Source organism: Sphaerulina musiva, assembly GCF_000320565.1.
Source record: "Sphaerulina musiva SO2202 unplaced genomic scaffold SEPMUscaffold_10, whole genome shotgun sequence".
In the NCBI taxonomy this organism is placed as follows: Eukaryota; Fungi; Ascomycota; class Dothideomycetes; order Mycosphaerellales; family Mycosphaerellaceae; genus Sphaerulina; species Sphaerulina musiva.
The window spans coordinates 625064-650486 of NW_016017392.1; the positions used below are offsets into that span (position 1 = coordinate 625064).

The 25423-nt window shown below is 52.3% G+C and overlaps 10 protein-coding genes across 10 annotated transcripts; 2 read left to right on the forward strand and 8 right to left on the reverse strand.

Moving 5' to 3' along the window:
* Window positions 1-107: 107 nt before the first annotated feature.
* SEPMUDRAFT_151423 (Pkinase-domain-containing protein) lies at window positions 108-3515 on the reverse strand. Its single transcript, XM_016906812.1, has 3 exons — window positions 2643-3515; window positions 1146-2547; window positions 108-1082 (listed from the first exon to the last, which is right to left on the reverse strand). Exons 1-3 carry the CDS (start codon window positions 2943-2945, stop codon window positions 463-465), a joined length of 2325 nt encoding a protein of 774 aa, XP_016757505.1. The 5' UTR covers window positions 2946-3515; the 3' UTR covers window positions 108-462.
* Window positions 3516-4597: 1082 nt separating this feature from the next.
* Window positions 4598-6598, reverse strand: SEPMUDRAFT_72043 (ATP_bind_3-domain-containing protein). Its single transcript, XM_016909965.1, has 2 exons — window positions 6464-6598; window positions 4598-6403 (listed from the first exon to the last, which is right to left on the reverse strand). The coding sequence occupies exons 1-2, from the start codon at window positions 6576-6578 to the stop codon at window positions 4773-4775; spliced, it is 1746 nt and encodes a 581-aa protein (XP_016757506.1). The 5' UTR covers window positions 6579-6598; the 3' UTR covers window positions 4598-4772.
* A 243-nt stretch (window positions 6599-6841) lies between these two features.
* Window positions 6842-8093, forward strand: SEPMUDRAFT_151424 (chorismate mutase). Its single transcript, XM_016906813.1, has 2 exons — window positions 6842-7567; window positions 7678-8093. The coding sequence occupies exons 1-2, from the start codon at window positions 6869-6871 to the stop codon at window positions 7780-7782; spliced, it is 804 nt and encodes a 267-aa protein (XP_016757507.1). The 5' UTR covers window positions 6842-6868; the 3' UTR covers window positions 7783-8093.
* A 714-nt stretch (window positions 8094-8807) lies between these two features.
* On the reverse strand, window positions 8808-10633 carry SEPMUDRAFT_151425 (uncharacterized protein). The gene has a single exon (XM_016906814.1). It carries the CDS (start codon window positions 10477-10479, stop codon window positions 9094-9096), a length of 1386 nt encoding a protein of 461 aa, XP_016757508.1. The 5' UTR covers window positions 10480-10633; the 3' UTR covers window positions 8808-9093.
* A 247-nt stretch (window positions 10634-10880) lies between these two features.
* Window positions 10881-12171, reverse strand: SEPMUDRAFT_151426 (uncharacterized protein). The gene has a single exon (XM_016906815.1). It carries the CDS (start codon window positions 12084-12086, stop codon window positions 11358-11360), a length of 729 nt encoding a protein of 242 aa, XP_016757509.1. The 5' UTR covers window positions 12087-12171; the 3' UTR covers window positions 10881-11357.
* Window positions 12172-12631: 460 nt separating this feature from the next.
* Window positions 12632-16732, reverse strand: SEPMUDRAFT_151427 (uncharacterized protein). The gene is made up of 2 exons (XM_016906816.1): window positions 13180-16732; window positions 12632-13113 (listed from the first exon to the last, which is right to left on the reverse strand). Exons 1-2 carry the CDS (start codon window positions 16316-16318, stop codon window positions 12788-12790), a joined length of 3465 nt encoding a protein of 1154 aa, XP_016757510.1. The 5' UTR covers window positions 16319-16732; the 3' UTR covers window positions 12632-12787.
* A 1152-nt stretch (window positions 16733-17884) lies between these two features.
* Window positions 17885-19697, reverse strand: SEPMUDRAFT_151428 (uncharacterized protein). Its single transcript, XM_016906817.1, has 4 exons — window positions 19108-19697; window positions 18848-19044; window positions 18304-18796; window positions 17885-18241 (listed from the first exon to the last, which is right to left on the reverse strand). The coding sequence occupies exons 1-4, from the start codon at window positions 19574-19576 to the stop codon at window positions 18024-18026; spliced, it is 1377 nt and encodes a 458-aa protein (XP_016757511.1). The 5' UTR covers window positions 19577-19697; the 3' UTR covers window positions 17885-18023.
* A 1011-nt stretch (window positions 19698-20708) lies between these two features.
* On the forward strand, window positions 20709-22810 carry SEPMUDRAFT_151429 (glycosyltransferase family 2 protein). Its single transcript, XM_016906818.1, has 2 exons — window positions 20709-21652; window positions 21686-22810. Exons 1-2 carry the CDS (start codon window positions 20979-20981, stop codon window positions 22527-22529), a joined length of 1518 nt encoding a protein of 505 aa, XP_016757512.1. The 5' UTR covers window positions 20709-20978; the 3' UTR covers window positions 22530-22810.
* A 48-nt stretch (window positions 22811-22858) lies between these two features.
* Window positions 22859-23843, reverse strand: SEPMUDRAFT_151430 (uncharacterized protein). Its single transcript, XM_016906819.1, has one exon. The coding sequence runs from the start codon at window positions 23505-23507 to the stop codon at window positions 23139-23141; it is 369 nt and encodes a 122-aa protein (XP_016757513.1). The 5' UTR covers window positions 23508-23843; the 3' UTR covers window positions 22859-23138.
* On the reverse strand, window positions 22859-25393 carry SEPMUDRAFT_72060 (uncharacterized protein). The gene is made up of 2 exons (XM_016909966.1): window positions 25061-25393; window positions 22859-25013 (listed from the first exon to the last, which is right to left on the reverse strand). Exons 1-2 carry the CDS (start codon window positions 25176-25178, stop codon window positions 23674-23676), a joined length of 1458 nt encoding a protein of 485 aa, XP_016757514.1. The 5' UTR covers window positions 25179-25393; the 3' UTR covers window positions 22859-23673.
* Between the last annotated feature and the right edge of the window lie 30 nt (window positions 25394-25423).

Genomic DNA, 25423 nt, shown 5'->3' on the forward strand with positions numbered 1-25423 from the left:
CTACCACTCTCTCTCTCTCTCTCTCTCTCTCTCTCTCTCTCTCTCTCTCTGTTATGCACACACACACACACACACACAGCAAAAAAAAAGGATCCCCGGTTGTTTGGCCACACACACCACGCTCAGATGGCTTCCAATAAAAGGCGGATGTATGAGCTAGCTACATAGCTGCTGCTGCTTTCGCAATTCACAAATCTCTGCTGCCACCATATCAAGCTGTCCAGCCCCAGCAGCCCTAGAAAACGCCACGCCACGCCACGCCTGCCGCCTGCCGCCTGCCGCCTTTCACTGTGTTTCCACTCATTCCCGTCAGGCATGAATAGCTGCAAGAACGGTCATCAAAAAGGTCTTGGTCATTATCTCATATCAATCCATGCCTATGCTTCTCCTCTCCTCTCCTCTCCTCTCCTCTCCTCTCCTCTCCTCTTCTCCTTCTTCCAAGTCAAAAACACTCTCGGCCATCTACCCGCTCGCATTGCTCGGCTGCAATGTATGCGTGTGACTGGGCGCCTTCACAATCACCCCATTCTCTTCTTGTCGACAGACCAACGCATTCTGCACCCACGGGTCCGCCAGAATCTCTTCCATGGTCGCCCGCTTCGCCGGATTCAGCTCCAACATCCGCCCAATCACGTGTCTCGTCTCCCGCGGGAGTAATCGCAGCAGCCGGATGGGTCCCTTGATCGTCGGCTGGTCCTTGGACTCACTCGCCGTCGTCGTTCTGCTGGCCGACGTATGATTCTCCGTGCTTCCGTGCCCTGGTTGCTGATGGCTGTGCTTGTGCTCATTGCTCGTCTCATCCTCATGTCCGCCCACACTGGGATTCCGCGAAGGTGGTGCAGTGGCAGCTTTTGAAGTCATCGATTTTCGATGCATGTCGAGTAGCTTGTCCTGCTCGGGATCCGGAGGTGACACGAAGAGCCGGTAACTGTTGTCCGACAGCCTTGGTGCTTTCCACGGAAATCTCCGCAGTGTCATACAACAGAATATGATTGCTATTGACCAGATATCGGCGGGACGCGGATCGTAGCGCGAGTGATCATACACTTCGGGTGCGAGGTACGGGTCAGAGCCCACCACACCTATAGGTAACTTGTTAGCTGCTTGTCCCCTCCAAGAACACCCGACCATCTCGCAGTACGCACCTGTAGCTAAAACGACATTCTCCTCGAATGGGTACCGGAACACCACTGCGCTGCCAAAATCGATCAATTTCATGATGCCATGCTCGTTAATCACCACGTTGTCCAGCTTCAGATCTCGATGTGCAAGACCCATACTGTGCAGATACAAGACGCCGCTCAGAATCTGCAATGTGGCACACGTCACCTCTTCTCGGCCCATCTTGCCCGTCATAACGGTAGCAAACAGATCGAATGGCGCATATTCCATCACCTCGTACCATTTGCCCTTCTCCTGCACAATATCGATCGTTTCGATGATATTACCGTGATGTAACGTCGAACCAATACAGAACTCGGCTGTCACTTTCTTGTTGTACTCCCGCTCGCTCTCGTACGCATGACGATCTCGGAACTGCTTCACGGCGAAGACAGTACCATCGCCGCTCCTTTTCATCAAGCGCACCGAGCCGCCAGCGCCGGATCCCAGCATCTTTCCAAACTTGCCATATCTCGACTGTATCCCGTGATCGTCTGCAAACGGTACGCTGGGCACGTCTCCGGCGACGCTATGTGTCCGTGTCGGTGTCTTTGTGCCATCCTTCGCAAGTCCGCTCCACCTGTGCGACTCCTTCTCTTCTTTCTCATGCTTATCCTTCCCACCAAACTTGAAGAACCGCTTGAGGTTGGACTTGGAGCTGGAATGTGAGTGTCCTTTCTCCCCCACCGTGGACGAGCTGTCGTTGCTATGGTCCTTCTTGCCTCCAAAGAAGCTCGATCGCTTGTTGGTGGTGTTGTTATTGTTGTTGTTGTTATCGTCGGCCACTGCATGCCTCGCCTGTTGTAGATCTGTCTGGGACGAAGACCGTGATCCAGGCATGGGGTTTGCAGCGCCGGGAACGGCGGGCAAAGACGGAGCAGTGCCCGAGTTTGCAAAGCCAATAGCTGGATCGCGGTCGCCAAATCTGAAGCTGTTCCGTTTCGACTGCCCCGTTTCCGAGGACATCAACTGTGATTGCCGTAAGCCTTGCGGCTTGGCTTCAGCAGGAGTGAAAGGTCGAGGGGTTCCTGGAGCAGTGCTGCTAGGAGTACCACTGAGCGAGACATCACCGGATGGAGGCTGTGAATCTGATGAGGGTCCGACCGAGTGAGACGGTTGCTGCTTGGGATGACTGGATACGGGCATGGCTGAGGCCTCGTTCCGCACGGGTGAAGTGGACCGCTGAGGTGTCATGATGTCCTGCGGCGGCCGCACCGCAGGCGCACTGGTGGAGGCCTTGCCGCCATCTCGCGAGCGAGTGGCGGCCGGGGTGAGGGGAGGTGAATGCACTGCGGATGATGGTGGAGAGGGTCTGGGTGAAGCCTCAACTGATGTTCCGCCAGAGGTCATAAACTTCCTGGTGGATGCTGCTGAGGTGGAGGGCACCTGTTCGCGACGCAACGTAGTCAGCTTTCGAACCCACGACCATGGCATTTCACACAGGATGGATATAGTAGAGGTAAGGAGGTGTATGTGCTTACTCGTGATACTGGCTGCGAGCCCGGGAGGGAGAGCGGCTCAAACGCATGATGTTGCATGCGCGACGACTGGATGTTACCACTGTTCTGTAGCGTGTTGCGTAGCTGTGCCAACTCTTGCTGCGCATCCGGATTCAGATCGTCGCGCGGTTGTTGATCCTGTTGGCCCAGCTGCATGTCTTTGACGTCTTTGAGGGTGTGATCGTGCTTATCCTGGGCGGGCGCCTGCCTTGGTGCCATGCTGCCCTGTACGTAGCCATGCTGGTTGGCGGGCTCGGCCTTGAAAGCACGCTTGATTGTGTCCATGCTGGAGCCTGGCGGAGGCCGGATAAGGTTGTGTCTGCGCTTGGCTAAGGCTGTCGTCTGTCTGTCACCGACACTGGGGACAAACCTAATGGGCAACGCGCAGTAGGTAGGGCCGACGCGATGCTATGGTGAGCTCGCCGAGGAATGCACGTCTCGCGATTACGTCTCCTTGACCGTGGTGTCGCAGTCAGTCAGATTGGTACGAATGTGATGTGTGCCGAGGATTCCGAATTGTCGCCTAGGGTATGTAGTAGGTTGTATCTAGCCCTTCTGACGTTTTTCTCAAGCTGGCAATTCGCCGGTTTCGGCAGCGTGTGCTTCACCAATGGCGGCGAAGGGTACGATCGGCGTGCGAGGACAACCTTGCCAGGCAATCGGGATCAGGCGTCTGGTAGTCGTGTTGTGCAGCGGTAGCAGCAGCAGAAGAGCGCAGCGTGCCTCCGAATAATGAAATGCCGTCGGAGTCTCGTGAAAAGAGAAGCCGAGGCGTCTAGTGAGGGACGGAGGGAGGGCGGGCTGGCTGATGAAGCTGACTTTTGCAGTAGACTATGACTCTGCGCAGCTGGGGGGGGATGGATGGGTTGGGCGCAATGATGTCCCCGCCAACCGCCAGTCGCCAGAGAGGGACTGTGCAGGACCCTGCGACACGTGCTGCTGAGTGATGCTGGAGCTCCAGATGCGGCTCCTCGTGAATTGGTCAGCAAAGGGCGCAGGCGCATGTATGCGAAGAGTGTATACAGTAGGTGGTATGGTAGGCAAAGAGAAAGAAGGATGTGTATGTGCATGTGCGTGTGCAAAATGAGAATTTCTTCTTGTCGTCGTCGACGCGAGTTTGACTTTGACCTGCTGGACCATAGAACGAAACGCCCCACCGTCGATCTCTCTCCCGTCGCGAAAGACGGAGCAAAGTCGGAAGTGAAAGTCTTCGTTGACGAATGTGATGATGATGATGATGCTGACTCCGGTGTTCTAAGCTCGATTCAGACATTCCACACCGCACACACAAAGGAGGACTCTGAAGAGTTCTCAGTACCACCTAGGTATCTTTGTTCTTCTACATATGACCCTCACACCACTCGAACCAACCTGGAAGGTATATACATCTAGTTTCTGGAGGCAAGTCACCATTACCTCAGGTACCATGGCAGCCGCAGACTGCAGTCAAGAGTACATGTAATTCAACCTCAGCACCAAACCCAAACCTCGCGCCACGATTGTTATTATTATTAAGCATGGCCAATCTCGGCGGGTATAGGAACGTGGGGAGCAGCCATGTGCAAGAGCACGAATTTTCGCTTCCTAGTACGCCTTCCGTTAGTCGGCGAGGTCGTCCGTCGAGCCCGCGAATACGCTGCCCTAAAAGAACTACCTAGGTCTATTTGAGAAGGAGACACACCGATGCAGCGATGCAGTGACAACCGCTTATCTGTTGTCAAAGGATACACCATCAATCACCGCGACACGAATGCAGGAACAAATTCCGCCCACAACATATGTGTGTTTCTGTGTTTGGAACACTACCTCCACTACCTATACCAGACCTGACCTTCTTGTATATCTACAACGTACATACTGATCACTTGCAGGTTTTTGCCACCTGGCGTACCTGACACTACGAAGAAGCTTGATTCTGCGCCACCACCAGCTGTGATCTCCTCTGCATTCATTATGACCTGGCCTTCGGTAAATATGATGCGTCACCTGCTCGTTCTCCATGCGGCCAAGCTTCGTCAAGATGTGCCAGGCTGCATCGTATTGGCAGTTGCTCACACAGTTGGCGCCCGTCTTTCTCTACCAGTCTTGTGACGACGATGGCGCGCGGCTTTCTTACACCTGGTGATGCTTTCCATCTCCAAATTCGACAGCCTTGTATCGGGCTTGACACACTATTCCCATGCGCTTTACAAATTCCGTCCTCTTCGTCCAGCCAAGTGCTGGCAGCGCGATTGCCTCTTCAGCTGAGTTGCCTTTACCAGTTGAGCCTTTTCCATCATCATCATCATCATCATCACCATCACCATCATCAAGCTTCGTCGTAATGACGGGCTGCCATTTCTTCGATTCACCAGCCATACGCAGAACAGCGTTGACTCGAGCGCGGACTGCTCCCCCCGGAGAGAAGCTCTTCGATCGCAGATGGTGAATCGTTTCTGGAGTAAGAAAGTTTACGAAGAAGTGGAGACGCTTTGCTTCGACATCGCAGGAGGAAAGGCATCCTACTCGAATCCAATAGCGGTTATCCCAGAGCAGCCACTCCGTCCAGTAACGACGTCGTCCCTCATGCGGGGGCTCATCATCTACTCTGAGCGCGCTGAGCTTGATAGGTGTCATGATGGACAAGCGGTCTGGAGGTGTCCGAGAAATGGTAATATTAGTGCCTTTATCTGCACCAGGAAAGGACTGTTTCTGTATGATGACTCCTTGTATCTGGGTCTTGGTTGCAATATCCGACGCCTCTGAAAACATCGACTCAACTGCTGAGTCCAGGTCTTGCAAGGACATGGTATGCAGAGGCGACACAAGCATGAGCAGCTTCCTGGCAAGCACAGCTCTGACACGGTATGTTTCTCCGTTGGCAGTCGCACCAAAGTCGACATTTTCAGGTAGGCTAAATGTAGCTGTGCTCGTGCGCATATCGAGCTGAATGGACATGCTGTCGAAAATTGCCTTCGCTCGTTGCTCGTACATTCCGTACTTGTCGCGGATTGTCTTGGCCATGTCCACCAAACGTGGTCGCTGAAGTGCTGCTGGCAAGCTGCCAGTCTGTTGCAAATATCGAATGGTGTTGCGAATCGTGAGGCTCTTATCACTGTTGGTATCATCTTCGAACCACTGCACGTTATCTTTCTGGCAGATTTCAATTAATTGTGCCTTTGTAAAGAGCAACAGGGGACGATTCAGATATACACCTCCACTTTCAATCAGCATCGCGTCAGACATTGCCGACTTTCTGCGCTCCTTTTTCCGTGTATGCGTATTCGAGCTATTGATGCTGTGCGGTTTACCGCTAGCATCTACGCCATAGATACCCTCACACTCTGGTATCAGTGCCGTCCACTTGATGCCTTGCAGACCCTCGCCGAGGTATCGAGCGACAATCCTGGACATTACTGTTTCCCCAAGATCGTCAGCGTGATGGCCCACGAGAACAGTTGAGATGCGCTGTTGGAAGCATGCTTTGCCAATGGCCTGATATCGCAGCCGACGAGCGATAGTCTCGAAATTTGGCAGGTCTTTGGGATTTCCGTAGGGTGTCCAGTCCAACTTCAGAATCTCGGGTTCGATGTCTAGACGTCGGAGCTCATTGGCGACTTGCAGAGCTTCCTCTCTGCTTTCAGATCGCAAGCCATGATCGACGACGAAACCGGAGAAGGAATAATGAAGTTGATTTTCTTTCTTAAAATCGCTACAGATACTAGCAAGCGCCATGGAATCTACGCCACCGCTGACAGCCAAGCCTGTTCAATCGAGTCAGCCCAGAGATACCTATGCGAGGCAAGTGACATAGGGTATCATACCCAGCCGGCCCTTTGGCGAAGCATTGAGCTGATACTGAAGGCCTTTGTAGACCTGGCTTCGTAGACTTGAGATAGGTTCTGTGAACGCGCCGAGAAGACGAGCGCTGTAATACATTCCTGTGTATGCATGGCGACCTAATAACGACAAGCCGGCTCTGGGACATGCACAAATGCACAATCAATAATGATGTGGTGTCGGGGATGCAAACCCGAGAGCGCGTTGGACGAGGGGCTCGGCGCAAATTCGGGTCTTTTCTTGAGCAAGGGAGCTCTGAACCGGGCAAGCGGCCAAAACTGTCATAATTCACCTTCACGAGATTGCATGTGACAAACAAGACAGCTGTGTAAGTGAGACTACAACAACGACAACAACAATCACCCCAATCTCTCTTCATACTGCCCACCATGGACCACGCCATCGATCTCTCGGACCCGCAAAAGGCCCTCTCGCTGGCTCACATCCGCTACCAACTCATCCGCTGCGAAGACACTGTCCTCTTCCACATGATCGAACGAGCTCAATTCCCCCTCAACAACACCATATACCGTCCTGGTGCCATTGCAATCCCTGGCAGCGACCTTTCCTTCAGCGACTGGGTCCTGCGCGAACAAGAACGCCTCCAATCTCGAATAAGACGCTACCAATCCCCAGACGAATACCCCTTCTTTCCCGACGCCATGGAAGACCTCATCCTCCCTCCTCTCGAATACCCCAAAATCCTATGGGAGAACGATGTCAATGTCAACGATGATCTCAAGTCCCGCTACATCAACTCCATACTCCCGGGCGTCTGCCCGACACGCGAACGAGAAGAGAATAGTCGCGATGCACAAGAGAATTACGGATCTGCCGCTACAGCGGATGTGAATTGCTTGCAATCGTTGAGTCGGAGAATACATTTTGGGAAATTCGTGGCCGAGAGCAAATTCCGCGAGAACCCGGAGAAGTTTGTGAAATTGATCAAAGCGGGGGATACCAAAGGCATTGATGAAGCCATTACGAATGCTGCAGTGGAAGCGCAGGTATTGAAGAGGTTGAGGATCAAGGCGGAAATGTATGGAAATGATCCAACGTTGGATGCGGAAGCTCCGAAGAAGATTCCAGTGAGCTTTTTTTCTCCTTCTTTTTTTTTTCTCCCCCCTATTTTTTGGTTTCATGTTTCACTCTTTCTCTGGATCAGGACAGATGTGCTAATTTTCGCCCGAAAAAAAAGGTCGATGCTGTGGTGGCCATGTACAAAGATCATGTCATCCCACTTACGAAAGTTGTAGAAGTGGACTACCTGATGCAAAGACTGAAGGGCAGTGAGTGGGAGTAAGGTAAGTAAGGTAAGTAAAATACCATGATACTTGCTAGCGATGATCAATTATTGCAGCGTTCAAGCGCACCTGCAGCATGCACAATACCCGTCAGGTTCCAATTTAGACGCATCTTTTATCATCATGATGGGTATAATCACATATCACATTATGCCTCCTCTTCTCCACCTGCACCCTTTACGGGATGATCAAACCTCCCTATTCGTTTCGTCTTGATATATCAGAATCACCCGTCGGACCAGCTATAGAAAAGAAAAAAAGAAAAGGGCCGTAATCCGTCTCTAAATGTCCTCGGCCCTAGATACCTACCTCAGATTTCAACCAAAAATTTATCCACGAAAAAAAAAAATCTCCACCTCGAGCAACCGCAAAGTGAAATTCTTGCACATTCTCGCTCCCGCCGCCGCCGCCGCCGCAAAATATAAAAAAAAAAGATAAAAAAAAAAAAAGAACGCATCCGCCCACTCGAGACCCCAAACCCCTTTAATCCCACCCAACAAATTTTTTATATGACTACCTACCATAGAAACCCCTATCAATCAACATCCTGAGCTCCTCCCATCATTCTCTCATCCCTCTACTTCAACTCAATTAACTCAAGTCAACTTCAGACAAGACGGTTCCCATACCTTCCCTTACCTTACCCATGCATTCTTCACTCCTCATCACTGCCAAGCAGAATTCGGTCACAGCAATTAATTCGAAAATTTCGGTCGGAAATTCGCTGCCTATCTAACTACCTGTCTCCCTGTTGTTGAGTCCAAGGGTCCAAGATTTGTAGACTACCTACCTACCTACCTACCTTAGACAGGCAGGAGATCCTGGGTTGGATGATGCAGGAGAAGGAAGAGGAAGAGGAAGAGGGGCAGAGTGATATACGAGGGAACAATAGATAAAGAGAGGAGTGTTGGTGGATGGATGGATGGAAGAATACTAGGTGTCAGAAAGATTATATATCGTGCAAGACGGACTGCATGTACGTAGGTGCAGGTGGTGGTGGTGGTGAAATTTAAACAAATATTATTTAAAATCTCAGAGGGGGGAGGGGGCAGTATGGGAATGCAGTTAAGTCAATATTACAACGCCTCGCTCCAGTGCGTTCCCATGAGCAGTAGTACAGTATGCGCCAATCTCGCTCCATCGTAGGTATCTATCGATGATTTCGGGGGTATCTCGAACGAAGAAAATATCCGCAACTCCGAACTAAATATTCCCTCCTCAAAAAAGACAAAAAAGAGAAGTGTACAATTGATTGCGTTTGCACATTCTTGGAACATTTCCTCAATTGCAAGTCCCTTCGAAAATGGGGCTCAAGCATCCACGTCCATTCCGTCACTGCTCTCTCCCGAGTTCGGCTGCCTCAAACCAATTTCAGTGTCTTCTGCGATTCGCAGTTGCACATTTCGTACGTGGCAGACAAGGATCGCCAATGCGAGCGAGTTCCACACATCGTAATCCTTCTCGTTGTAGTTGAAGAATGCCATGGGAGTGCACTGGTCAGTATCGGCGCGATATGCCATGAATGCGACAATGGAATCGCACGCGACCAGAGCATACAGAGTGGGCAGCTCGTAGGAAAGTAGGGTGCCGTCTGAGACTCGTGAGGACGCAGGCGAGAACTCCACTGAGCGCGCCACTTGGAGCGCTTTCTTCCACCTCTTAGCTAGAGCTCGGCACTCGGCTTCAGCAATAGCTTTGAACTCGTTTCCAGGAGTGCCCGCTTCCTCGTAGATTTGCACCAGAACGGGGATTGCAGTTTGCATATCGAGGCCAGAGTCGGTTTCGGCCCACTTGATATAATCCTTGACATGGCGTTGGACTTCCAACTCGGCCCTTGCCTCATCACCGTGGATGAGTTTGCAATCGCGGACGTGGCCGCCCAGGTCGAAGAGTCTCTGGATCGCTTTGCTAGCTTTGAAGTGGCTATTACGCACACTCCCGATGAATGCCTCGTCGTCATGTGCAAACAGTCCGTCCGGCATGAAACGGTACTCAAACTTCATATACGCAGGAAAGACTGGTTCTCGACCACGCAGGCCAATCCTCTGAATGAGAGTGATGTAATCATCGTCCCACCCTGCCTCTCGAAGCTCTTCTTCGGTGATATTCTTGTCCTTGAGTTCCTTGGGGATCACCACGGTCCTCTTCCTCGGAGGAGTATCATTGTACCTATCGTCATCCACATCCAGGTCCAACGAAGCTACCGAGTCGTCATCCCTAATGTACTCCTCTAGCGATGGAGATGGAGAACGAGTCCTGGATTTCCGTGATGGGGTGCGCAGGAACGAATCTCGCTCGTCAGACCTGGACGAGTCCAAGCGCCCTCTACCCGGACCCAATGGGGAATCCAGATCTTCCACATCGATCTTGGGCTGTTTCGATTGCCGCCCAGAGTGCGCGCCGGAGTCTGAATCCGGCGTGTACAATCGCCGCTTTTTGCTCTTGCTCTTGCTCTTGCTCTTCCTCTTCCTCTTGACGGGTGATTCGAATTGGCTGGACAACAACGAATTCCAACTCAGCACCCTCTGAGTGGGGCTCATAGACCTTGAAAATCGTGCAGTTTGTGCGTCCAGTGAGGACTTTCGCAGAGGTGTCACCGACACGCCGGTCTGAGGCGTCGGCAGCGCAGTCTTGCTGGCTTTCTGAGGGGAGACATAGTTCCAGAGACTATCCGAAAGACGTTTCAAGAACGCCATAGCGCGTGGAGCCGCGCAGGCCCAAATGAAAGTATTAAATCGTTTTGAGGTGTAGTTGTCGTGTTAACGGTAGACTGTGGTCGGTTGGCGTGCGTGGTTTCGGCGGTGTTGGGAAGGCGGATGGGAACCGTGGAGAGAAAAGAGGTGTGACAAAGGAAAAAAGGTGAGGTTTTCGACGCCAGCGCCGCATAAAGAGTCATCGCAAAGGAGGACGGACAATAGACAGCTTAAAGATGCGGTATGCACCTCGACCACTAGCGCGTCAATCGCAACTGCCCGCATCAGGCAAGCGCGTCGAACATCCCTGTCCCTTCATGGGCTTGGCGCAACTTTCGCTTCATATGCGGATATATCATATATGACCTTTCAAAGTTAGAAGGCCCGGTTGCAAGAGCACAGTATTTCAATCTGATGATTTACTATTCTGCCTCTACAGTCTAGCCAAAATAAGTCACGAAATAGGCACCGGAATTAGTGATGTATATTTGGCGACCCTCTGAGAGCATCATCGTCGGGTCCTCCAACTAGGCAAGGTAGCTTCCCATTGACAAACACGATGCTCCCGCTGGAGCGACGCTATTGACTACCACTCAGACCGCCTCATGTCCAATGTGACAAAGACTGGTCGAACGAGATGCTTGCTTGTCAGGCTCATATGAGCAAGGTCGTCACACTTGCCGTTTAGAGAGGAATATCCCCAGCATTTGCTTTCAACGAGCCTTGGTTTTGAGGTCCTTTCGCGAGGACATGTCCAAATGATTGATGATGGGTGCATGGGTGCATGGGAGAGTATTTTTCTCGGGAGCCACAGTATCAAGCAATCATATCATACTATAAGCAGATAGATGCCCCTGCCACCCCAAATCCATAGCTCATCATCAGAGTCCTTCTTCCATTATTCCCTCGCCATCCTCAATCCTCCAATACCCAGCACTCCCCTCATCCCTCTTAACCACGAACCCCGCTTCCCTCAAACCCACCCAGCCCAGATCCCCCGTCCCTACCCTCCTCACAGGCACACAAACCGCCTCCACAGCCAACGCGCCCTTCCCCACCTCTTTCACCAACGTATTCACACTCCTTCTCACACTCTCCACCCACCTCGTATGAGCACTCTGCGGTAAAACCAAAGTCACAGGCCGAAACATTCTCAGTCCCTGGATTTTCGCAAAACTCAGCCGCTTGAGAAATTTGTACGCGGACGCGTGACTGGGTGCTTCGAAGCTGTTGCAGCCGTAGTAGATGGACGTGGCTTCTGCGCGGATTGCGCGGGAGGTGGAGAGGAGAGGAGGTTCTTCGCTGTTGCTGTTGCTGATGCTGCGAGATTTGAATGACGACGAGGAGCTTCGAGATTCGTAGGCGTAAGGGAGAATGATGGGCGTTTGCTGCACGAGGGCATGGGAGTAGATTTGGTTTCTCAATTCAGCGGGGAGACAGAGAAAGCCCGACTTTGAGGAAGTGGGAGATTGCGTCGTCGTCGTCGGTGGTGGTGGTGTTAGTGGAGCGGGACGAGGTTTCTTTGGGAGGCCGGCGCATACGCTGCCTGGCTCGGCAGTGAGGCAGAGGAACTTGAAGGTCCTCTTGAGAGGATTGTTGTTGCCGAGCATGATGTAGTACTGTATGTCGTGTCTTCGGCAAGAATATGTTGTGCGTCTGCGTGTGACCGGACCTTGGAAGGTGTTGAAGGGTGACTGCTGACTGTGAGCAAGAGTGAGATAATGTACTTATGACGAGGTAAGGGCCGTAAGGCCTATAGTTCTATAATAGTCAGTGGTAATCGCGCCCGGATCGTGCTGGTCCATCCGCATTCCTTGTTGTCACGAGTTCACAAATACGGCCGGCCGGCTTCGGCTTGAAGGAAGAAGCCAAGAAAGGCATCAGCCAAGCCTGCCAAGAATACTATATTTCCAGAACTCTCCTGATCTTCTCGAGTCCTCGGAAACTGTGGGTATCGACGGCATTACAAGGCCTTTGCCTAGCGGGCCGTCTACCTGACTTGCTCTTCTCGACTCGACTTATTATCTCTTACAATCATACCTATCATCATCATCATCATCATCATACCTCCTAGCAAACAAGACAAATACGGCATCTTGGCTTGCTTGGCCAGATGACAGCGATGATCCTTGGGCAAACCACCCGACAGAGGGATGGCGTGTCGACGACTGGACATAAATAATATTGTACATAGGAGGTACCGACCGCAGCGATGTATACTCTCGCCATACATCAGCGCCAAATGAAATGACTACGCTAAATGCAGCAATACAATTCAAGGAAGCACTACTACCTCACCTGCTCTCCTCCATTACGCTATCTGCGATGCTCGCCTATCGGGCACTAGACCCTCACGCTCACTGGCATCACCCGTTCGACCCATGATCAGTTCCGTGCTAAAAGGCGCCGTGGTTGGTCGATGCGGTACAGGCTCTTCCGTGGCCCAGCGCCAGATGTTTTTCGTGGCACCTTTCGTAGCGAATTCAATCAGTGGTGTAACGATTACCGTCACGAGCAACAGAAGGGCGTAGCAGACCAGAGCCGTGATGATGAGTATGCCCCAATAAGGCATGCCCAGGTCGCTCAGAGACACGGCAACGTAGGCGCCCATACTCCAGAAGATGAAACCATGTAGCACTATGCAGTGTTAGCGCGTGTATCAATAGCATGCTAGCGTAGACGCGAGGCGGTAAAAGGACTTACAGTACAATGTCATAATATGCGGGTGGAAGAAGGTGATGAGTTTTATACTCAATGCTTTCTGAGCCCAGACAGAGAGCTCCACGATTAGTTGTAGCCCCAAACTGAAAGTAAGATGTGCAAAACTAGGCGCAAAGTATTCTGGATAAGCATACCAGACCGACGGAATCGTCTCGAAAAGTGGTCTGCCAGTGAGAGGCTCGGGGTGAATCGCATTGTCCCACGACATGAATGACCATTGGTAGAATGCGGAGTTGAAGAGCAGAACCAGTGGCGTGGCCAGAGTGATAAGAGCCCCAAAAGTCAAGGTAGGGTAGAGTAGCCACCAACGTGCTTGGATCTTCCGTCGCCAATCGTAAGTGATGTCTACATCTGCAAGCATGAGACCGAGCCAATGGCACGCGGACCAGCTCGAGCCATACCAACCCATTGCTATGCTGAAGAGGTAAAACAACATTCGCTTCCAGGGTTTCTTGACATCTTTGATGAGCACTGCTGCCAGCAAGACCACAAATGAGAACTGTAGTTGGACTGGAATTGTCCACAGTACACCGACGCAGTAGTTGTTGATGACTTCCGGAGCTGCGTTGGGAATGATATAGCTCAATTCCACCAGCTGATTCAGGAAGATGCCGAAGTTGCCCTGCGGCGTCACGTATGGCCAAGTACTAAAACTGACGCTAGGCAACCACTCCAACCTTCCGGTCAGTTCGAGGGAAATCAAGAAATATTCAAAGGTCATGAAGATGAATACCGGGATCAACATGCGAGGTGCACGAAGAAGCATCTTATTCGCGATGTCATCTAGTTTGCCAGTCTTGAGATATCGCTGGGCCAGAAAACGACAGGACGTAACGAAAAAGGGACCGATCCAGAGAGGCGTCAGAATCCATGGGCCCACAATGTATGACAAGACTGTGTCTGCGTGGAAATGCTTGGAATCACCCTGCGATGCGATGATATATGGCCAGAAGGTGAGGCAGAAATGCCTCACTGTGACGAATATACATGAAAGAGCGACAAGACCGGCGAGATAATCGATCCGCGCAACCGGCTGGGCTGATGGCACCTTGGGAGCTTCTGGTAGCTGTTCTTTCGTGGGTTCCGCTGTCGCGCCGCCAGTGATAGCATCTGGGATACCAGTCTTCTCATTGGCGATTTTCCCCACAGACATGTCCTGAGGCGCTTTGGGCACATCAATAGGCTTCACCTTGCTGCGCTTGTCACCCTTCTGGCTTCTGTGACTGGAACTGCGAGCTGGAACGTTCTCGCTCAGATCCATGAAGCTCTTGGGCCGACTGCCTCCGTCGCGAGCTTGCTCCCAGGGAAGAGCAGGGCGTGGGAATTGCCATGGACTGAGGGGTTTGGTAGGAGTAAGAGGCCGAATCTTATCGCGTTCTTCTTCCGCATCGTAAAAATTGTCGTCTGCCTCTCCCGTAAGCTCGCGATATGCCCTCCCGCGAGGACTGCCGGTCTGAGATTCATCTGATGCCCGGCCGCTGCTTTCGACACCCGGCACACCCATGAGACTCATGTACGCTCGCGTGCGATGATCCTCGTTATCTTCCTCATAATGGAGAGCTTGCTCAAAATACTGTGGGGGTACAAGAAGGTTTGCATCACCCGGACCTCGTATCGTTTTTGGTCTGGACGGGCTGGAGTGGTTGCGTGCATGACCCAGAGCCCCTCGGGAGTTCATCGACCGCAAACTCCGCGCCGGTGCATGCGTGCCACAATCGTATGCTGGTAGTGGGGTCATGGTGCCCAAGTCACCTTGCGTATCGGCGTGCGAGAAGTGGGGGTACCCGAACGGAGGCGGTACGTCGCTTCTGGATGTGTAGCCAGGAGCTGGAGTCTGAAATCCAGATGCGCCAGCACTACCCAATGACGTGTACCGTCCTGGATTTGACAACGGCCTAGAAAAATTTGCAGCCATATTGGTAACCATATTTGGACCCATGGAATTTCGCAGTGACTGCCTCAACGCATTCACGGAATGTCTCTTGGTCCCTGGAATTTCAATTTTCTTCAATTTGTGCCAGGGGCCACGACGTATGAGCGCGTTGATCACCGCTGCAACGCCGAAGGTGGTAAAGGCGGCCGCGATGTAGCCAGCCACATCACGAAGGCCTCTTTGCTTAGCCTTGCGCTTCCAGGGAGTTGTGGCAGCGCGGACGTACTCGGTCGATCCACGCAGCGTTGTATCATCGACGGAGCAATAGCTCGCCCCAGAGCACCGCTGGTCATACTCGCGGTGATCGTCAGCAGTCATGAGCGAGCTGTTGAAAAAAGCGCGAATCCATCGCACGCTCCCATACGAGCCATTTTCCGGCGGTCCCATCATATAGTTCACATCGCCTGTAGACCAGTGACTAAAGTAGAAGGTGCCAGGAGCTTCTGGGATCGATCTCTCGTCATCTGTGATGCGGCGAGAGTTGTTCCCGTTGATATAGAAGTCAACAGTCGTCTCATTCCAGTCGAACTGCAGATCCATGAAATCCCATGGGGAGCGAGGCGGAGAGCTGGACTTTGTGCCTTTCTCGATATCGGTGTAGTTGACTGAGAGGCCGTAGTCGGGAGATTCGCCATTGACAGTCTGCAGCACTCGAGCCATACTCGCTTCATTCATGTTGAGCAGATCCAGCTCCACATCTTGAGTGCTGTTGTACTTCACGTACATGGAGACAGCACTGCCTCCGACATTCGGCTTAGCCGAGCGCATGGAGCTCCGGAACGTGCCGTATTGGATGTCGCGTCGCATTGATCTCAGTTCTGCTCCGACTGACAAATGGTCGAAGCGGCGTGGATCCAAGATCATTTGCATGCTCGGTTGCGTTAGATTCAGATCTTCTTGCCACCGCCATGTTGCGTTCCTGCCAAACTGGAAATTGGCAGGGTTCGCGCCTTGTCGGAAGGTCGTGCCCCACCCACGCTGGTTCTTGTTGCGATAACTGAGAACCTCGAAGATGTGCTGGTCCACGTATTGTGTTTCGTTGAAGTAGATGATGATGGACTCGGTGAAGATGTCTCGTGTTTTCGTGTCTTGAAAGCCGCACGAACAATCGCTCGAAAGGGATACATTCTGGGCTCCGATGGTGACCACTTGCAGCACAAGTATCAGATGTGCAAGTGTCGACAGCATCGTCGCTGTTGCGGGAAGAATGGTCGGCCGCAATCTTGCACCAGATGGGAGAGTGATTGTGGTGAGGACAGGAAGACGAGTTCACACAGTCAGTCTGTATTGAGCAGTGGACATGGGCTGGAAGGTGGTGGCCGTTGAGGTTGCCACGCCCGATCATTGTGCTTGGTTGTGGGCCTTATTTTGGCATATTCCGCGGCCGGCTTGTGTTGCAAGTGCACGTCGCGAGCCAGAAGATCGATAAGGTAGACCAGCTCATTCGGGACATGTGCCCACGGGCTGTGTGTCTTAGTGACGTATCGCAGTCACAACCATTACCCACTCGGTGTAAGGCGCGGAGTGAATTCGAAGACAGTGGGGATGATTGTCTCAGACGCTCCACGCCATGCTGCACTCGACTGGCCCTGGCCCTTGCTCTGGGGCTCACAGAAGAAGAAAGGCATGTCCCCCAGCTCAGCTGATAGAACTACATAATCCCGCTTGGCGCGCGGATCTTTCCTTCTGCAATGCGGTAGAGTCACGCATCAGGAATTCAGGGTGGAGTGTCTGCCTATCGCCGCGAGGCACACTCGGGAGCGCTAAGATACGTCGGTCGTTGATCGCTCGAAGTGGCGACTGGCCAGCGCATGTGGAGGAGGAGGAGGAAGAGGAGGAGGAGAGTTGCTCAACATAGTCCTTGCGGGCGAGAGGAGAGAGGCGCGCCACGCACGCACGTGAAAATGTCATCCCACTGTACCTTCTATACCACTTTAGGCTTGATGAGATGCCGCCGAGGATAACGTGTCGGCCTGTCAGGTACAGTGCAGGTAGTGCTAGCCGACTCCTGTACCTGCCTGTGTCCCTGGCGATCGGATGCAATACAGCGTCTTTTGGCTAGCTTCCATGGCTACGTCTCTCATTGTGATGGCAGTAGATAGTCCACGCCAGCCGTCAGCCGTGCGTATGTTCATGTAGGCTTCTGGGATAGGGATAGTAGGCCGTGCACTCGATCATGGAACTCGGCGAGCACAGTACCTCCTAGCTGCTGGGAGGTAGCCATGATTCCGGACGGCCTCGCCCGTCTTGCCTGGAAGCGGTGATGGGTAACGTCAACATGGCCGAGGATCAGGTATCAGGTATGCTGGTGGTCCGGTGGTAGGGTTGACGGGTGAGACATGTGCATGATGTTTTACGCGTCTACCTGTTTACCTGTCCAAGCCACCAGAACATGGCGCGCCCGTGCCCGCGGGGAGGTAGGAGGAGTAGGTAATCTGAGGGTGGGTACATAGGAGGGAAGTGGTGTGGCGAGGCAAGGTTGGAGTCCTTCGTCACATCCTGATCTGCTCGCACTGCACTGCTAAGTTTGCAGCTGTAAACGAAGGAACGAAGGAACGAAGGAACGATGGAGCAAGTGGAGTGATTCAGAGAATAAGCTCAATGGTACGCTAAAAGTGTCTACATTGTTCCTGCTTGTCGTCCCCGGGTACAAGCGACCGAAGTACATATAGAGCTAACTACATCGCCAATAGCGCCAAAGCTAGTCGGGAGCCACTTGACTGCACTTCCTGATACGAGCTAGGAGGTAGGAGAGGTAGTTCGATGGCACAACAACCTCCATTTAGCTATTCACTGTCGTCCTGGTGCTTGTGCTGACTCTTTCCTCTCTATTGAGAACTACATTGTAGGTAGGCACTAGTTCGAACTGGTCTGGTCCTCGCCCTCTATCTAATTAATCCACAAGCCATGTGTAGGTTTTCTTGGCCAGCCACACAGATGGCAGGTCTACGAGTCGCCAATACAGCTCCGAAAAGACAGCAATGGCCAGGAGCCCCACCAGAAAAACCACTCCATTAGCACCAGCTGTCGATAAACCCTTATCATTGTGAAGTGCAAGCCACAGCTTAATGCCGCCAGTCCAAAAGAATATGCATTGGGCGACAAAGATACCTGGCATTGTTGGTCAATCAAGGGGGTTCTGAGGGCAAATCAACAAACATCGTGTGACTTACTGAACGATCGCTCGCCCAAATAGACCAGCGGCCTCAATGTGAGGAGGTGCCGAGCTTTTGCAGAGAGCTCAATTGCGAGTAAGATGCCCACAATCACAAACCAGTCGTCGAGCCGTGCATACGGTCCATTCTCGACCACTGTACTCGGCGAGTACCTTGTGGAAAGGTCAAGGTAGGGATGAAGCACCAGAAGCTTATCCACGAACTGTGGCCGAACCGTGAATGCGTACTTGAATGCGATGCCCATGGCAAAGAGCGCTATCGCGATTGGCATATAGGACACCCTCCAATCCTCTCGAATCTTCACTCCCAGTCGGAGTTCTTGTCGCAGCGTCGGGTTGGTTGCAACGTCTGCAAACAGCAGGCCCGTGACTGAGTACCACCCCCAGTAGCCCATCCAGAAAGATCCCAGTCCAAACAGGCCAAGACCAGACAGATGCCACTTCGGTCTCGTGAATGGCAGGATGGCCATAATGAAGTAGACAGTATATGACTAGACCACGTTAGCCTCGGTGAGTTCGCGCTGTCTAGTATATCACCCTACCTGGAAATACATAATCGAGGGCGCCCACAGGGTCATGGTTGGCCAGAATGTATTGGCAGCTTGTTTGTAGTGATCATAGCTCAGCCAGAAGAGATTGAACAAGGAGTTGAAGGCAGCGCCCCCATTAGGCACAACCGTCGGCGTTTGTATCGAGTCGTTGGGCAAGTCATTCTTGAATTTGTCAATGAACTGCGTTCCTATAGATGCATTGTCGTCAGAACTATCGAGATCATGTACACTTCCGTTCCATCAGCACGCACCTATTTGGGAGAATATGAGTGTTGCCATTCCGGATCCAACGCATAGTATGATAACCATACGCACGTTGCGGCGTATGACTGTTGCAGCATACGTCTGTCCCGTAGGAACTCTCAAGAAGGACACTGCAATTGATCGCATAGACAAAATGATAAAGAAGTTGTATATGAGACTCTCGTTCCACAACGGTACGCTGAGAATCTCTCTTAGCAGATCCTGATAAACTGGTCCGTTGGTGCGGTTGGAGGCCAATGTCGGGATAAACGTCTGGAAGAACGTCCATATGAAGCTCTCGACGACGAGTATACCTCTCAGTCCTGTGATATGGAGTTGATGGTGACTCCTATCGGCCAAGACCAATTGTTTGATAGTTCCGAGTGCGCTACTCTTCGCAGAGACCGTACTTTCGTAAGTGGCATCTGAGGATGAGTTATTGCGATAGTGGTCCGTTCCGAGTGAGTACTTGCTCATATTGTCCCTCTGCTAGCTGCTGGAATATCTTGAGATGTTGCTCAAACGGGGTAGCGAGAGTAGATTTTCTTCGAGTGTTGCAGGTCTAGACACTGTTAAACTGAACTAGGATACCTCCTATGTTCAAGAAAAGGACATATACAGATCAGCAGCCTAACGGACCAGCTCTTTGGGACAAACGTCGACGAAAGTGTCAACCCGGGCCCGCTGTAACAATACATCCCACCAACGTCCCGCGCCACGAATCTCGATCAGTCCGGGTGCGAATCGCCACGTCTTGCGAAGGCCTCGGGAAGATCGAACCGTTGGACATGTGAGGGTAGTACCGATGCGTCTGTAGATTCGACGCCACTGAACGGTCTCACAGATGGCGTGGAACCTCTCGGATTGCAAGCTCAGTTGACCAAGCACTGCGCACATGTGACGGGTGGCATTGCATTGCTCTGCCTCTGCTCCGCCTCTGCGTACACCAATCGCTGGATCATGATGGGCTGAGACAGCTTTTGAAGATCCTGAAACTAAAGAGAACCTTAGTGGGTAGTTTATCGACGAGGACGGGACACGAGATGGGGCTCCGCTCTGTTTGGTACGCGTCCTGCAGGTACCAAAAGACGACTCGCGAGAATGGAGTCCGCTGCAGGTACAACAGCACTCATGCGTTGTTATTTCTTAGTGTCACGAGCTCTTGGAATTGTGAGATGATGAGGTTGGAGCAAGTGCACATTTTGATGATAGTGGTGTCCGTGAATGAGATGGAAAGAGAAAGACGATGATGGAGAAGTAGAAGAGCGAGAGGAAGGAAACACATGTGCTGCCTCAGGCCTCAAGCCCCAAGCAATTTCTTGCACCTCATTCTCGACCACTCCACTACCTCATGTACAATCTAACTTCAGAATCGCCCGAAATGTCTCAAGCGGCCCAGCTGATGCAACGCACTGATCACGATGCCACTGGACTCTGAGCATACAGCCATAGTGGAGGGCTGGAGGCGACACCGAGAGGCGGCTTCGCGGCCGATACTCCTTCGAGACGACTTCGGCGCCGTCTGGGTCGAGGTATCAGCGCGACATCACGGCGTCGATGGCAGTGCACGTCTGGAGGCGAATGGCCTGGCAAATCTCGGTGCATCTAGCTGGACTTCATCTGGTGATGACGATGATGATCCTGCTGCTGCTGCTGCTTCGATCGTAGCTCTCGAGCCTTGGCCCCACCATGTCTCTCCATGAATGGATTTGTTGATATGTATACCAATCGTCTCGTGTTGCGCTGATCATGCTTGCTTCTTTTTGCCCTGGATAGCAGTCCTTCAAACCATTGATGTCCGCCCAGCTGGCCTCTTCTTAGCTTCGACCAAGTCCGCCGACACAGTCTACCGGCACTGCAAAGCCTCGCCATAGTCAACATGATGTCCTTCAAGAATATGCTTCCATTCACGCAGCACGCCTCGAAGGGCCAAAAAGAAGCACATACCGCCCAGAACTCACGGCAATCGTGGACGAAATCACTCATACCGAGCGCAACGCATTCGCTACGCTCTGCAACGCTAGCATTTTCGGACTGGCTCCTGGACACAACGCCCTTCTTTCTGGTATCCACCTATTTCGTCGTCACAACCGCCATCTTCTGCTTCTGCAATGAAGAAGCGATCAAAGTCTTCTACTTCTTTTACATGTCAACCAACTTCTACATTGCAGCATGCTGCGTAATCGAGTCCTTCCTCGGCTTGACCCCGGTTCGCGATTCGCGCAAGGCCGCAATGGCCGTTGAAGCCAGCGGCAACTTTCCTAGTGACATCAACGGCAGAGCCAAAGACTTGCCGACGATCGACCTGGTTATTGTAGCATATCTGCCGAACGAACAGGAAATCATTCGGCATCAGGTCTTGTATGCATGCGAGGAGCTGATTTACCCCCCGGACAAACTGCGGATCAATCTCGTCTACAACACACCCAAGCCGATAGAACCGCTCGAAAGTGAGCTGGCCCAACTTCCGAGCGAGTACAAGAACCTGAGAGTCGTCAAGGTGCCTGGTTCCAAGTCGAAAGCCGACAATCTCAACTACTTCTTCAGTCTGCGGTCGGATGCGGAAGTCATTGGCATCTTTGACAGCGACCACTGCCCCCACCCACATAACCCACGATGGGCTGCCGAACGATTCCTTGCCGATTCCACAGTGGATATTGTCCAAGGTCGATGTATAGTCTACAACACCAACGAAAGCTTCTGGGCCAAGATGATTGCCATTGAGTTTGACAAGATCTACGCCATCTCCCATCCCGGACGAAGTCGAATGTTTGGCTTCGGACTCTTCTGCGGAAGTAATGGCTACTGGAAAGCACCTCTTCTCCGCGCGCACAAGATGCACGGCGACATGCTAACAGAAGACATCGACTCTGCTCTTCGCGCATACGGCATCGGCAAAAAAGCCGTCCACGACATGAATGTGTGTTCATTCGAAATGGCCCCCAACACCTTCCACGCATTCTGGAAACAACGTCTCCGATGGGCGCAAGGCTGGACCCAAGCATCCTGGAAACACAAATCTCTCGCCTGGACCAACCCACCCAACGGCAAACGAGACTTTGACGAACGATACGGCATCGTCTCGCTCCTCGCCGTCCGCGAAATCAGCTACTACCTCGTGACGATGCACACCTGCCTCCTTGTCAGTTTCGTCATCGTCGGCTGGCCCTCCAACACGGCCGAACTGGTCCGACTGCTCTTCTTCCGCTATCCCATGGCTCAATGGTTCTTCTTCGCCACCATCGTCGCACTCCTCTACACCCTCTACTTTACGGAAAAAGTGCGATCGGAATTCACAACGTGGAAATCCATGGTCGGGTTTTGTGTCATTTACGTTCCGTATTTGATTGTCATGGCCACCATGGGCTTGTATGGGCATGCGAGACAGGTCATTCGGTATTCGAGTTGGAATCCGACGGCACGGAAGTAGTAGACACTACATGATCTATTTCTTAGCAGTTGTGTCTTACTTGACGTGCTTGTAAAGCGTTTCAGCCTGGCGTCTTTTCCCTTTTTCTTTTTCTTCTTCTTCTTCTTCTTCTTTCTTTTCTTTCTTTTTTGGGAGTTCGGGGGTGGTGTTCTTCTGTCACCATGAGAACCGTGGCCGACGGCAGCGAACCGGTTTTCCAGAGCACGTTAATCAACAATCGCATGTAATTATTATCTGCCTTGTTAATTTTGTTCTTGAAGTGTACTATTACCCATCATCATCATCATCATCATCATCATCATCAAAAGAAATTGAGAAAGAGCCTTTGGGGAAATAAAAAGTAAGCACAGGTATGTACCTGTCTTGTTCAATGATACCCTGTTTGTCGCACAGTAAGATACATAAGGTACCCAAGGTACCAGGTACATATACCTTATTTGTGATGCACAACATCCAATTATTCAATCCCGTGGATCTTCCCATCTCTTCCCTCTCTTCACTTTTTTAAGTGTCGTGTGGATGTATCCTCGTGGTGTTTCTCGCTCGCTACCTACCCTTTTGGGTGTATAGTAAGTAGTAGGCAGGTCTTTTCGTCTTCCGGCAGATCGACTACGGATGTGTATGGCATCTAGATGCTGATACTGGCTCGCAGTAAGGAGTACAGAGTGGCCCGGCTTCACGGACAACGTTATTTGTTCTTTTTGCGGCACCACCAGGAACCCAGGGAGTCTGTGATTCCGATGAGATTGAAGATGGCAGTGCGTGATGGATGTCCGGCCACTCGTGCTCCTTTTGCAGAAAGGTATACCTCCAGGAGCTAGGGTAGGGCATATTCGAGAGTTCGTGCTGCCACCAGTCGTGCCAACACCTCATGGAGACGTGCTTGTGCATTCGTCGCTGCAGGAGACTTTCTTCTTTCATGAGATCCGGGTCTAAAACAGTTCTGCTTCCGCTCGTCGGATCAGTGCAGTCTGTCATCTCCCCCAGTTTTGGTGTGCAGCTCTGGTGATGCTCCGTGCGCACCAGCGTATCCGAATCTACTGGGCCCAATGTAGACGCTTCTTTATTCGTTTGATAAAGAATCGAACAGCAGTTGCTCAAGGTCGATCAAGTATCATTTTCCTGTCAGCATGGAGGCTTCTTTTCACTTCTTGGACTTTTTTGATGCGCGTCCAGACTTCGGGACGGTCTCCGTGCGTCGATCATTTTCACCTTCGCCACTTTCGCCATCCGCGTCCTTCTCCACGCCTGCGGAAGATTGTTCCTCGTCGGCAATGCCAAGGGCAGCCCGAGCTCTCGCACCACCGCGTTTCCTCAGCTCCCCAGTGACACCGCGCAGCGCTGGAGGCACCTCTTTGCCAGTCTTGAGATACCACAGCTTGAGGTTGCGAGCCTTGTCCTTGAGCTGAACCTGATTTCGGTCTTTGAGCACTTCACTGGTCGAACCACCCCTGCCATACAAAGCCAGAATCTGTGACCAGTGAGGGCCGTTCACGCGTTCGAGGCCTGCGAGGAGTGCATCTTCTTCGGGCTTTGTCCACGGTTGACGTATTGTGGAGGCAGCGGGAGCGGACTTCTTCGCAGCCGCACCATCGCCAGACTTAGCATTGAGGTTCAAGTTCTGGACCGAAGCCAATGCAGGATGAGCAACGCCATTGCCACTTTGACTATTCGAGTCTGCGGCAGCATTCGTGCCTTTCGCTCCTCCACTCGCTTGAGAGCGCACAGGCACATTCATGATGCCGTCCACATTCTTCGTAATGCAGGATGCAAACTCGCGTACAAAGTCTGTCCATTGGTACTTCTTGGGCAGTTCATGCATCGATTCCTCCGTGCTGGGCTCCGCGAGCAAATAGCTCTTCCGTGCTCGACTTCGATCAATAAAGTCTTGCTCGCTGGGTGACAAGCTCGGTGCGTCGGGGTGTCTCGTGAGAATCTGGGCATCCAGATCGGGCGGGAAGAGTTCGTCGAGCATTTCTTCGCGACTGCCATCACTATTCATCAGTGCAGAAATGTAGGTTTGTGTCTTGAGTTCAAGGTAGATGGCACCCTGCCACTTCAGTAGGCGATGGCCGAGCGGAACAAAGGTCTCCATGAAGAACTCGTTGAGGTGGAAAAAGCTGACGTCGTGAGCACCCAGGATGCTCGAGATGAAGGTGGCAATGTTTGCTTTGCGAATGATCTCTTGCTGAGTCGGCTGGAACATTTGGATGGCAATGGCGTCGATGAACGGTGTCTCCCGGCTGTACACTTTCCGCGTCTGATCGAAGAGGTTCTTGAGCGTCCGATAGGCTTGACCGTCTTCAGAGCCATCGCTGCGCATCATGTCTTGAATCTGCGGATAGCTGGCCTTGGAGATGGTGTGGATCAGTTGTGTCGCCAAGTTATCGAGAATGGGCAGACTCTGGATCTTCAAATGCATGCTGGCATCATCGAAGCAGAAGGATGACGAACTCCGCTGCAGCGATGTCACCGCGCCAGTGCCTGGAACAGTCAGTTTGATAGCACCGCGCGGGCGTGAGTGGACTGACCAAACGATGTGTACTGAGCGGCAGGGTCAACATCGGAGTAATGGAAGGTGGTCGCAGCGTGGACGCCATCATGCATGTCGCCCGCATGAGCAGATGTCGATGGCGGAAAGTATGGCATTGTCGCAGTGCCCGATGATGACTCTGCTACAGGCAAAGTCGTGGGGGGAGCAGTCGAGCCGGAGTAGGACGATGGCTCAGTAGTAGTGGTAGTGGGCCACGAGGCACTATTATTATGATTATGGATTGACGAGGTCTGCTGCTGGTAGAAGTAGGGCTGTTGCGAATACGCGCCTAGATCGGGATACGTCGGCGGATGACTAGACTGTGGCCAATGCGAGGGCTCAATCAGGGCAGAGGCGGGAG